Source organism: Galendromus occidentalis, unplaced genomic scaffold (assembly GCF_000255335.2).
Source record: "Galendromus occidentalis unplaced genomic scaffold, Mocc_1.1 scf7180000077530, whole genome shotgun sequence".
NCBI classification, from domain to species: Eukaryota; Metazoa; Arthropoda; class Arachnida; order Mesostigmata; family Phytoseiidae; genus Galendromus; species Galendromus occidentalis.
Window position 1 is genome coordinate 1,858,693 of NW_003805518.1, and position 13,069 is coordinate 1,871,761.

The window sequence follows — 13,069 nt, forward strand, 5'->3', positions numbered from 1 at the left end:
TGTGTAAACAAATGGAATGATTATTCAATGTCATCAGAGCGGCGCGCGAAAGTAATTCCTCCGTCAGAACACAAGGATAAGACGCTTAGGAAGAGGTGCAAAACGATAATAAAGAAAGGACAGTCGTGAATCGACAGGTCCTCTCAGTGTCTCAGATGTCTCCGTCGTCCATTGATCCCCTAGCTCAGGGGTGCCCAGAAGAGGGTCCCGGGACCCGTGGCCCATTGAGGCTTCCGGATCACGCCCCCAGAGGTCCCGAAAGTCGGTGGAGATGAGTCTGATAAGATGTTATGATCCCATGGGAAAATATATTCGATATAGCTCGCAAAAACTTCGACCAGCCATACTGCGACAGAATTTCTTGCTATGCTGAGTGAGAGGGCTCATTCAACGAAACACAGGGAAATATTCTCCCTCTGGCCGAGCCAACGACTAGTAAGCACTTTCGGAATGACGTCGCAAGGGGTCCTCGGCACTGACGAGAACTTCGGAGAGGGTCCCGCGCTAGAAAGAATCCGGGCGCCGCTCCCTCAGTTTCTGAGTCGAAGTTCATTCAAAAAGCTCGGCAGACCATCAATATTCCCTGAAAGGAGCACAAGCAGGGGCTCCTAGAGTACGGTGCCTGAGAATAGATACAAACATTACTTCTGCTGGAACTCGAAACTTCAAGCGTTTCAACAAAGACTGGCCTTGCTGCTGCATGGTGTGGGATTATTCGACCTCTCATCGGGGGCTCGAAAAGGCGATGGAGATCTAAAATGATTCGAAATTCCGATCTCGCAGAAGCCATGGAGCCAGCACTCCTTCCACCGCAACATGCATGATTTTCCCTCAATCCACGAAGTCACAGTCAAGGAAAGCCCGAATGCAGAAAGCCTGGAGGTAAAATATGGGAATATTCAAGGACAATCCGTTCTTCACTATGAAGCCCCGGACTCTTCGGCTCCTCTCGGATCGCAATTAATGATCACCGGAGTGAAACTCACATCCCGAGGAGCTCGTCACGTTCACCTCTCCTGCTCATGCCCACTACTCAGTGATTGTGGGGAGTTCCAGGACGCTCTCATTGCTTATCTACCGCTACGGACCTCAAAACATTCCTCCCCTTCAGGTTGCGTTGTCAGTTTCCACTCGGGGACTCCGCCCTGAGTTCACGACCCGGCAATGCAGATTAGGCGACCCGAGAGTCTGCGATCTCCGTGAAGTGGAAAGTCGAACGAAAATCGATGACGATCGCGATCGGCAGTATGCACCGCGCCGAGACCGCTTTCTCGATGAATTCCGACTTCCATCTCCAAACCAATCTGACGTTGTCCTCGATGGAGAGCTCGCTTCCTATACCATTTTTCCCGGAGTCTGCGGAGAACCTCCAGAAATGAATACATCAGCGAGAGCCAAGCCCCGACGATCGTCTGCGCTGAGTTTTCACCGTGAGAGGATGACCAACATGGCCCATGTTGAGCTGAGAGTTCAAGCATTTCGTCATTTTCGCCTACATTCGACGTTCTCGCGCGCCCCTTGACTGATTCCGCGTATTTTAGTTCCAATATGCCAAGAATGCCCTCTTGGTCTTGATCAACATGGATTTCCAAGGAAGATGCCGAGAACTTCGAGCCTTGAGCTCTAAGCTGCTTATTCGAATACACGGCTTGGTCGATATACGCGTGCTTTTGGAAGAATCATGAGGTTCGAGAACGTGCTCACGCGACTTCCCCGAACGAGAGTTCCCCCGCGGGAGGCGGTTATTAGTCCCTCACAACTGGATTGAGCTCTTAGTGTAGGATAACCAGAATCGGAGCGAATAGGGGTCATTATGAGGGTAGTTCACCGGTCTTCCCCGCCTGTTTTTAGAGCCTTCCTCGGTGTTTTCTCAGACTTTTACTCGAATTTGTGGTGCCTTCACTTCGCAGCTCTAGATGAGGTAGTATGTACAATTTCGACGAGCCGTCCTCTGCGCTACAGCAACAGATTACCCAGTGGATGCGGCCGCCGGCGGCCGAGTGCGGAGGGAGGCTTCAAGATGGCATCGCGAATCGCGACCTGACGAGAACGCGAATGAGTAGCGAATTTAAGGGTCGAACGGAGGTCTCCACACTTTTTCGGGCTGTTCCACACAGCCAAGGTTTAACGTCCCGGGTACTGTTATTCACATTGCTTCCGAGGACGGATCCATAGGGCAAATGTACCCAGGAGGATCAAGGCCGAGTACCTGCATATTCTTCCGGCAGCAGGGATCGAACCCACACCGCCTCCCGCGCGAGCGGCGTCGTTGCGGCTATGCACGTGAACGGAGGTCTCCAGAGAACCCTCTGGGGACCTCCGTACAGGGGGGGATCCCTCCAACAAGCAAAGATCACTATCATTATCGAGCTGGGTCTATGTCTATTCAAACGTAGACAACCTGCTCCCGACTCGACTCATGGAGTCAACTCGTCCAGCTAACTTCCTCTCAGGGGCATTCTGTGGTCTAGCTCTTCTGGGCATTCAGAGATCTTCTCTCGAGTCGAATTCGAGTTCGCGGTCTATGACCGGAGGGCTCGTTTCGGAGGCGCACTGAGAGCCCAGACAGGGCCCTGTTGCGGAGGGTGTATCCGTTTTTCGAAGCACGTGTTGGATCGCGGAACAAAACAAGAGAACCTGCGTTCGTTCGGAGGATCCATTCGATAGCCTTAGAGGACTCACTGGACTCGAAATAGTTAGTTGGTTGTGTGTCTGGACAGTGATTGCCGTACACGGTCAGTCATGACCGCTGTGGCGAGAGTGGATCGTCCCAAGACGAGGAAGGGCTCCAGGATTGTCAAAGCTCGCGAACCCCTGACCATCGAGAATCCGAAGAAGACATCCTTTGTGAAGGCCGCGAATATCAATCAGAGGACTGCACAAATTTTGAAGGATCTCTACACACTCAAGAAGACGGAATCTGTCTTCTACCAGAAGAAGAATGACATCAGACCATTCGAGGATGTCTCCCACCTCGAGAAGCTTATGGCCAAGAAAGACACTTCACTGTTCGCCTTCGGTAGTCACAACAAGAAACGCCCGCAGAATATTGTGCTAGGACGAACCTTCGATAGAATGGTTTCTGACCAATTTGAGTTCGGTGTCGAGAATTACAAAGCACTCGACGAATTCAAAGTTGCCAAGATCGGTATAATGGTGAAACCCGTTCTCATATTCGCCGGGGAGGCCTGGCAGCAAACTAACGAAATGAAGCGGCTGAAGAACTTCCTGATCGACTTCTTCAGAGGAGAACCCAGGGAATATTTGGGAGTGTCGGGCCTGGAGCATGCAATCTCGTTCACCGCCATGGGCTCGTCAACTATTCTCCTGCGCAGTTATAAGGTAGGTTACGACTACTACCCCGTTTGAGTCAAGGCCTAGAATTTCGATGAAGCTCTCGCCTGGGATCTTCGGAACTGGGATCGGGCACGATGAGTTCGCTCCTGATACGACCATCGTCTATCTCCTTCTGTAGATTCACTTGAAAAGGAGCGGCCAAAAGACGCCCCGCGCCGAAGTTGAGGAAATCGGCCCTCGGATGGACCTCAAACTCAGACGACATAAAATAGCTTCCGACGACCTCTTCAAGCAGGTGAGGGATCGTCATCTTTGTCATGGATGAAGTCCTCGTGGGATTATAATATTTGAGGACGGGTGAATTTCCGTGGCTGCTTCTGAAATAATTCCATCTTCCAGGCACTGCGGCAACCCAAGGGTCTCAAGGTGAAGAAGAAGAAGAACTTGGAGCAGGATGATCTCGGAACATCGCTTGGACGGGTTCACATGGAGAGGCAGGACTTTGGCAGACTACAAACGCGAAAGATGAAGGGTCTGAAGAAGAAGAAAGGACAGGCTGCCAGCGGTGGTGGTGAAGAAAGCGGTGGCGATGCTGCCGAGGCCGAGCCTATGGAAGCTGACGAAGTGTAAATAAAATAATTCTCGTTCACCGTATAGAGAGTGCTTATCGATCGAAACAAGGGGGGAATCAGGTGCAGAGCTTCTGATGAAAAACTCGATGCGACCGTAAGGGCTTCGAGGAAGTCTTCGACCGCGGAATCCACGAGGGATCCCCGTCATCGTGACTGCGTATGAATTCTCGCGGTAGGTCGGGTCTTCGGATCAGAATACTTATTGGAATGAGAAAGCAAGGTCGAGTCAAGGACTTGACTCGCATGCACATTTAGAGGTATCGAGTGAGATCTCCAATGCATGGTTCATCTGAGCAATTCACCATTTTACATGAGCATCTCTCTCCCCTTCCCCGCTCCGAGTCCAGATCTGTGATCGATTCGATACTTTCCGGATTACCCGCTCAATAAAAGATTTTCTCGAATCGTCACGTAACTGATCTATTATGGCATCGTATGCTATCGTACTACTCTATGAAAACAAGCCGCACTTTTGGAAATGACCGCAGAGGTCATCTGATTTATTCGAATCCATTGATCGGTTAGTAAAATCCTCAGGATATTGATGTATATGTTTGTATATCTAGCCTATCGTTAGTACTCGTGGGTTTTCTGTGGGGTCACCGATATTGTCGGTAGAGGTTTCTATTTTTGGTTGGTTTTCCATTGAAGAATTTCTTCGTTCACCAGTTAGACCACCGCAAGCCGGACGGTAGCAATAATGATATAGTGTACAGGGCGGCTCATGAGAAAATTGTATGTTGTAATGTGATGAGAAGGGTACCAGATCTTCGGGTGCCCCCGCCAGCGAGAATGAACTCAGCAAGCTCTCATTTTTTCGCCTATGAATTTCTGCAGAGAAGGAGTGATTGACTCCCTCTCCGCTCGGGGGGAAGAAGTACGAATAATGGTCAATATATCAGAATAAGTAGATACGACAAGATTAGACCTGAGCATTACGAATGGTTTCTCTCGAAGTCTAAGTATCGTAAGTCTAATCTAAGGGTTAAGATTTGCCATATGCTCCAGCTTACAAAGATTCTGTGATTACAAAGATTGGGTTCATGTTTAAGCAATAATTCTGATGATTCGCGGTTCACATGTTGCATTCTGGTTTTCGCCGAATCGTTTTCTATTTTGGTTTTTCGCGCGGTTGATGGAGTATGAGGGATTTCGTGCTCGTCATCCACCCCCACTCCGGAGCGGATGGAATCGTATATTATTATGAGATGTATTTAGAGTAGACGATAGACTTAAGCGCGTTCACCACGGATCCTACGGGCGAGTTGGATATCCTTGGGCATAATTGTGACACGCTTGGCGTGGATGGCGCACAAGTTTGTGTCTTCGAAGAGACCGACCAGGTAGGCCTCGGAAGCTTCTTGCAGAGCACCGATGGCAGCGCTCTGGAAACGGAGATCGGTTTTGAAATCCTGCGCGATCTCACGGACGAGACGCTGGAAGGGGAGCTTGCGGATCAGGAGCTCAGTGGATTTCTGGTAACGACGGATCTCACGAAGAGCGACGGTTCCTGAAATTTTCAATACGTCAGATAGTTTCCCATCCTCGGCGCAAAAGATAAGAGAGAGCACCCACGAGAATGCACGTTGCGGTAACACGTCTTAGCGGAACCCTTTCCGCGGATCAACAATGCGCAGTTGAAACCGAACCGCTGTTGACACCGTGTAATGAGTTCATCTATCGAAACTATGACCATAGCGATGTCGATACCGACGAGAGGAGCTGGTGGGATTCGGTATCGATTGCAAGATAACAGAGACGAGCTACTTTGAATTGTTGATGAAACGATTTCTGTCTTACCTGGCCTGTATCTGTGGGGCTTCTTGACACCTCCGGTGGAAGGCGCCGATTTCCTGGCAGCCTTGGTGGCAAGCTGCTTACGGGGAGCTTTTCCTCCGGTAGACTTACGGGCAGTTTGCTTTGTACGAGCCATTGCTCACTCGATAGCTTGATTGCTTAAAAAACTGCAAGTTCGAACAGAGCGGATTCAGTTTTCGATTTTGGCCCTTTTCGAACCCGGGGGCTTAGTTTTCGGAACGGAATGGGAAAACGAACAGGATTTGTCTTGCTCCTCCATCTTGGCGAACCTTTCGCTCGAGTTCAACAACCCCTCAGTGCCTCTATGGCACAACGGGAAATCCGACCTGCCTTCCCCCTGTTCGACACGTTTCCCGGATCTGAATGGACCTCCATCAGAGGAGAATTCGACGAAGGCTGGAAGTCCATCCCAAAGTGGATCTCAAGGCTACCAAATACGAGTCTTCGGACAGTAAGCAAAGAGCTGAAGCGTTGCTACACGCCAAGCAGAAATGAGGCCAACGTCTGAGCCAACATCACACGGACAACGGGCGAAGTCGGGAGCTACCTTATGGTATCAAAATCAGCCTTCACGCTCTCGAATCCTTCCCGGAAACGCTCTCGAGCGGAAGTGGAGCTCATCTCCAGGGATCAATTGAATAAGTTTGGACATTTTGCCGCGTTTTCTCTGAAATGCTTACCGTAGTAGGCACACCACACACAGACTCCTGTACCGTTCGCTGCAGAATGATGCGATGCGCGCGCACGTTGAAAAAGACGAAGTTAATGCTCTGCTACTACCGCCGCCGCGACTGCTCCTCGCCGCCGTGGTCGCCGCTGCCGCCGCCAACCTCATGGCGAGCCCCGAGTTAGTAGCCGTCGTCGTCGTCGACTCGCGTCTCGTCAAGAGACAGGAGGCTAGCCCAGAGGAGGAGGAGGGAGTAGCCGAGTATTGAACTGAACCACAGCGGAGAGACACCACACTCGTCGCAGACGGTGTCCCTTACAGATGCTAGAGTGACTCTAGCTCTAGAGCCTCGTGGAGAGAACGCGGAGAACTTTTGGCGCGCGATTCGAATTTCGCGCGAGCGCACTCCAGGACCGAAATTCCGGACGAAGCTTGCAAATATTGTGAGCTCGACTTATCGTCTTGCCATGAGATCACGCGGGTGGTAAGAGTTGCCCTCCTTCCGAGGATACTTATCGTGTTGCCTTTGACTTCACGATGAGCCTCTCCCGCGACCTGAGCACGTCCCTGGAAGACGCTTGAGCATCTTTCTCAAGATCCGACCCGAGTCTCACCTTCCTGCCGTTCCGCTCCGCTCATGATCGGAATCATGTTAGGGAATCCCTTCTTAGGAGGAAACGAGGGGATAATGAAGGGAAATTCCCTTTCAGAACGATTCCTGCAGAATTAACTCAGAAGCTCATTGTTTGCTCATTGCAATTGCTCATCTCTCATTTCCGGCGTCGCCTGTCGACTTGGTCGGTAATCATTCGACTTCTCAGCTTCTCAGCCCAGAAGCCCAGTTTAATGAAAGAGCATCGGACTGGTCTGTGAAGTGGAGTCGGTGCAGCGAGCACAAAAAAACGGAAGGAACACAAATGGGATCAGTGAGTCGATCCCGCCGCATCTGCTGTAGGTCATGGGGAACATTCTTCAGACTGCGTCGTTACGGCCGGCAGTCCTCAGGTCCACACGGCGTTCTAGAAGAAGGACATTTTTGCGTCGCTGAGATCACCCGATCGCACCATAAAAAGCGTTCCCTTGCACTCGGGACTCCACCGGAACCGCGCAAGTGACAGCGCCTTGGAGGAGGCTGCTGGGAAAGCGCGCCAGGGAACTTTGCGATAATGGCAATCTCGAGAATGTCCTCTGAAGCCACCCGAATCTGATGGTAGTCCGCGCCGCGGGCACAGCGACCATCGGTGATAACACAGCACTGAGGTTGTGCATACCCATCGACTCGAACAGCGATTCCCGCTCCCTTTTCAGGGCGGGGCGCCCTTCCGAAGTTCTCGACTGTGCTAGGGATCCATCACTGATGTCATTCGAGAAGTACTAGTCGGTGGCTTCGCCAGACAAGGAATATTTTCCAGTTTTCCATAGAAGGGGCACTCTCACTCAGTCAGTCAGCACAGTAAGCGATTCTGACGCGTTCAAGCTGGTCGATATTCTCGCAAGCTATGTCGAATGCATGTTTTTCTCCGAAGGACCATAACATGAATTATTATTATTGTCACCTGTCAGAATTTGTGATTCCAAGCTTTTTGTGCCCTAGTCAGGAGCTGGCACTGATCGAGAGTAGAGGTTCAGACCGCACGAGAAGAATTGATGAAATACACAGGGATTGATGGTAGGATACAGGATAGCGGACCGTAGTTTATTCTTAGTCTACAAGTTCTTATATACGTATTTCTGGAGTAAGGGTTTTAGGAGAGTACCTATGCTTGAGGTTGACCGTATCTATCGAGTTCTGAGATGTGGGGTGCTAATGATTCTAGGAAGCGGATTCGGAGTGCGTATACGAAGCGGGAGATGTGGACGAGGGATTAGATGTACTCGGGGTTCTTAGAAGACGAGGGTCCGGATGAGACGAGGATCCGGATGAGACGAGGATCCGGAGTTACGAATAGACGAGGATAGATGCTTCTTTGATTAATGAGGGTGAAGTGTCGATTGATGTGGGGTCGAACTGAGACGGGGACTGAGATTCACCATCTTCACTGTCGTTCATTTCAACATCACCGACCTTCGGGACTCCCGAGAACGGCAGCCCCCCATTAGGACCCCTTTTTCTGGAACCCTGATCTGGAACAAAGAGGCTCCCCGAACAAGTTTTCAAATTCGGGGAGCCACTTACGTCTAGTCAAATCACGGAAAATCTATCGTGAGGGCCGCAAACGTTTTCGTCGCTCGCTTCGTTCAAGGCATGGGAATGTGCGACGACCTCGCTCCGCAGACGATGGAGAAATTATGTTCATCGAGCTCGTCGAACGATGCTTCCAATACGTGCCCAACCTGATCTGTCGCGGCACTATTATCGATTCTTCCCCGAATTTTCGCTTTCGTTGCTATTCAGTTTCTCGCACTGATTGAAGGAGCGTAAATCCTTATCGCCCATTTTTCTGTACGTAGGCATTGGCGCACTCTTATACAGGGGGAATTCTTTACGACATCGATTCTCCTCCTCTTTTCTGTCGATAGCAATGCGTTCGCCAGTGTCCGCTCATCGCTCCTGCATTGCCGGGGGTAAGACCCTTGGTCTTGCGGATTCCCTCTCGTTCGAAATGCGACGGTTCTCTCCAGCATGCTCTTCCCGGTGTCGGAGAGTCTGGGACTCCTCGACTGACTCGATGTCCAGCATCTTCCACAAATCGTGAACTTCCTAACATAGAGCGGAATACAATACATATCGTAAAATCCTCGAATCATACATCGCGTTCAGCAGAGATCATCATCATCATCAACGTCTGACAAGCATTCGTCTGCTGCTGACCGAAGTAGCCCTTCCGCGTACTTCATACTTCGTTCTGTTGGCTTCCAACGCTCTCGTCGACGATCCTGACGGGACGAGCTCGAACTGCAGACCCTCTGACTCGAAGAAAACTCAAATTATAACCGAGCGCGAAGCAAGAGACATACCGGGTTCACTAGCCGATTCAGCGCGCGTTTCTGTTCGCGGGAAACTGAACGGAGAATGGATTGGAACTGTCGCATACTTGCTTTTCGACTCACTCTGGCCCGCAGTATGAGCCTGGTCCACGACGGGTTCCTGAGCCCGTATCCGATCAGTGGAGAGAGCCCGGCTCTCGCGTTCTCCCAGGCGGGATTTCGAACTCGCGCGCCGTTCACAAAGGTTGCATGCGTTCATCTTGTGCTTGTAAGGTGCTCTTGGCTTGCCCGATCCTGGAGGAGTAGTAGAGAGCGCCAGTGGTGTGTCCTGTAACGGAGTGGGTGACCGTGTGGTTGGCGAATTAAGCATGTGGACTTTTAAACTTCTCATCTAGGGTACGTCTACGTATATTGTATCGCTAGGTGTCGATCCGACGATACTGACTGCGGATCCGCGCACTGTATCCTCTCCAGAGTTCTCGCGAGTGCTCTCGCCTCGGCGGCGAGTAATGCATCAACTTGGGTCTCCAAGGAGGTAACCTTCGCTGCGCTCCGACTAGAGCTGGCCGACCGGAAACTCTCTTCAATGTCAATATGTCGCGGTCTGGAAAGAAATCGTCTCCCGTACAAATACAGCAACGTGCTAAAGAGTTCTCTCAAAATCGTTCCCGACAGAATACGAGACGATCTCAGTCCCTATCGGGCAGGAGGAGGGAGCTGAGAGCCCCGGAGAGCGCGTAGCCCCCGTTTCGGTTCGCGGTCTGACGCAAACGGTGACGTTCGGGATCTCTGGCCTCGATTCCCGCGGGAATCCATGTGATGACCACTTGGCAAGGCAGCGACCGAGCTGCTCCGCGCACTGTTTCTACCGCGGATATCCTCGGTGAGATGGATCATCGGTACCCCTGTCTGCTGGCTGGCTGGCTCGTTTTCTTTCTTTCTCTCGCACTCTCTCTCTCTCTCTCTCAGTCTCGGCAGGAAAGTCCACGAACAGTCGCAACACGATTCAGAATTTGAGAAGTGTCAGTCGGAGAAGCTTCCGCCGTCCGCTCCTTTCGCTGCTCGCCTGACTCTGGTCACGTACGCCGGGCAGCCTCTCGGAGCGATCGGGCCAGCCACCGCTCAGGAGTCGGCGCCAGAATATGCTCGAGACGTAACCGTGAAATTTTGCGTCCGCCGCCTGATCGGAACGCTTGGAGCGTTGACTCTTTGACAGCTCCGGTGACTAGGTAGTCGCGAGATGGGAATAGAAACCGGAAGCCCATTCGCGGATGATTGGACTCGATCACGATGAATATCCAGGGATAGTGTCAATACATGTCCTATGTATGTCCTTTTTGGACCAAGGAGAACTGATTGCGAATTTCGCCAGCTGATCAGCCGATCGGTGACCGCCTGACCGATTTCCAGTGTCTTTCGTCTCAATTGACGTTAAGAGAGAGAACGACTGGTCTCGTTAGACACTAAACCAGGACCTGAGAAGATGAGCACGATGGACCCAGCCCTCTTGCAGGCGAGGTCGGAAGCTCTTTCCGGATACAATCGCAGGCCAGAATGCATGGGCCTTTGAGGAGAGGCGCGGAGTTGAGCAAAATCGCGAGTCGCTCCGCAGCACGCAGAACGGATTGCGTAACTCGCCGGCTCCGAGGGGTAGCTGCCCGTCGGTGCTCGATCCATGACGGTGTTCCGGGAAGATACGGAGTCTTCGACAGAAACCTGTGCACGATTTAGGGAGGCGAGATTCTCGCCCGAATCGCGCTTTCAAGCTCCCAGCAATTACGGGCTTTGGAGACGACGCCCCGGGGTACGCCGAACTTCTACGAACACTGACGGCTCTTTCCCGAACGTGAGGGCATCATTGTGAGACATTGCCACAACGCCGACTCCCATCTGAATGGGTGCTGAGTGGGTGGTGGGAGGATAGTTCCTCATTTCGGTCCCGGAAAGAATTCTCAGCCCGGTACGCGACCGGGATACTCATGACTTGACTTATACGTATGACGATGCGTGGCCAGATTAGCGGACTATTACGATCAGGGGAAATCGGGAGTGCGGTCCCATAAGTAGGTCTCACGAGTAAGTTTCGCCTGGCGGTCGGCGGCGGGGTCCCATGAGGGTTCGGGACACGGATTTTCAGTCGAGAACGATCCCACCAGCTCGGTCGCTATTTGAAACGCATTGCGGAGGCACGTCGCTGCTTCTCTCGCTCGCTCTCCTCGGAGCCCTCGAAATGGTGAAAATTCGATTTTCCGATGCAGTATCGCTGCAGCGGTGCGCGAGGTGTCGCGTCGCTGGTGCCGGGGATCGTATTACGACAAAGGTCTAGACAAGAGGGTCTATTTTTATCTGAGGTTTTGAATGATCACCGAACGTGCACTGAGGCAATCTGTTACCTCATGGAGCACAGCGATCAGGGGAAGTTTCCGCTTAGGCGATTCATTGAACGAGTCGTTTTTCCCTCTTGTTCCGTTCCGTACCCCTCTGAGGAATCCAATTTAGAACAGAGGAACAACATCAGACGGGCGGATTGGCCGACGGGCTCAGTGGCGGCATGCCTGCGTATTGTCTTATGTTTTTATGCCTAGCGTCCAATTCCTTCGTGAGCGGGATTTCGGAGATCTCAAACCCGCTGCGCGAGCGGGCGGTTGGCGTCCGACCCACTGAGCGACGAGGGAGGTGCAGCGAAGGAAGTCAACCTTACTTCTCCTTCCGGGCTCCCCCTCCGTTGCGCTACTCCCAGTCTTGGAGCAGCTTTCTCAACTTTGAACAAGGGAGCCGGAAAGAAGGGAGAAAACTTTTTGTGCGGCCGCAATTTCTCTGAACGGAACGCCAACTTTGCTCGGGATAATCCCCGTCGCATTCCGTCGGTCTCGACGTCGTCCACGCCATCGGCTCTCCATTGGTCCTATGCCCGGAATGTATTTCATGGAGAATGGCTCCAATCCGAAGCGATTCGGCTAAACACTCGGAGCCTTCATCGACTGATCGTACTCGGGGCTGGAGGAATCGGTAGAAGTTCCCGATGCGGCAAGTTATGCTGGCTCGGTATGGCGCCTCCGTCGTCGGGAGGATGACGGAAGCGTTTGTATTGAGGAGCGCCGTCCCGAGCTCCGGTCGGGGGAAGTTTTTCATTATCCTCGTATTGACACCATCCCTCGATCGGAGGGGAGACGCCGGAGAATCGGATGATTTTGGGAAGAGAAAGGAAAAGAAACCTTGACTCGTAGTAGACGAGGCCCGAAATGTTAGGAAAGATAAAAGAGCTAGGAATCCACGCACCGCATACATTGCGATCCGCCAGTGTGGAGAGGCGCTAACTTCCAAACGCCGACTCCGACTTCGTAAGTCTCCTCAGTGGGACGAACGCTTCTTGGGAAGAGGCTCCGACTCTCTCCCGGAACCCCGCATCAAAACTGTGGATTTGGTTCGCGCCGTTCTCGGCGCGCTATCGGACTTCTCTATAGAGGAAAGCCCGCGACGGATATTGCTGGAATGAGGTCGAACCTTTATCGCAAGAATGAGGAACCGTCGACGAAATCGTACGCCGTCTTCATCTTACGGCCGGACTCGATTCAATTAAAATGAGTTGTGCGCGATCGAGGGAGGATAGTTCTTCAGCGATCGTCAAGGAGCATTCAGTTTCTCTCTCCCGGACGTTCATCGCTCCAGATCTCTCTCGAATTCCCGTTGATCTGTGGAAAAGGTCCGAGGACTCGGGTTTGCAAGG

General features: G+C 52.0%; 2 protein-coding genes across 2 annotated transcripts; one reads left to right on the forward strand and one right to left on the reverse strand.

The window, feature by feature from the left end:
- The first annotated feature begins 2,635 nt into the window (after positions 1-2,635).
- Non3 (Ribosome production factor 2-like protein Non3) lies at positions 2,636-3,927 on the forward strand. The gene is made up of 3 exons (XM_018641389.1): positions 2,636-3,342; positions 3,476-3,592; positions 3,697-3,927. The coding sequence occupies exons 1-3, from the start codon at positions 2,743-2,745 to the stop codon at positions 3,925-3,927; spliced, it is 948 nt and encodes a 315-aa protein (XP_018496905.1). The 5' UTR covers positions 2,636-2,742.
- A 472-nt stretch (positions 3,928-4,399) lies between these two features.
- On the reverse strand, positions 4,400-6,551 carry LOC100908854 (histone H3.3). Its single transcript, XM_003748323.1, has 3 exons — positions 6,428-6,551; positions 5,730-5,893; positions 4,400-5,439 (listed from the first exon to the last, which is right to left on the reverse strand). The coding sequence occupies exons 2-3, from the start codon at positions 5,860-5,862 to the stop codon at positions 5,162-5,164; spliced, it is 411 nt and encodes a 136-aa protein (XP_003748371.1). The 5' UTR covers positions 5,863-5,893; positions 6,428-6,551; the 3' UTR covers positions 4,400-5,161.
- Between the last annotated feature and the right edge of the window lie 6,518 nt (positions 6,552-13,069).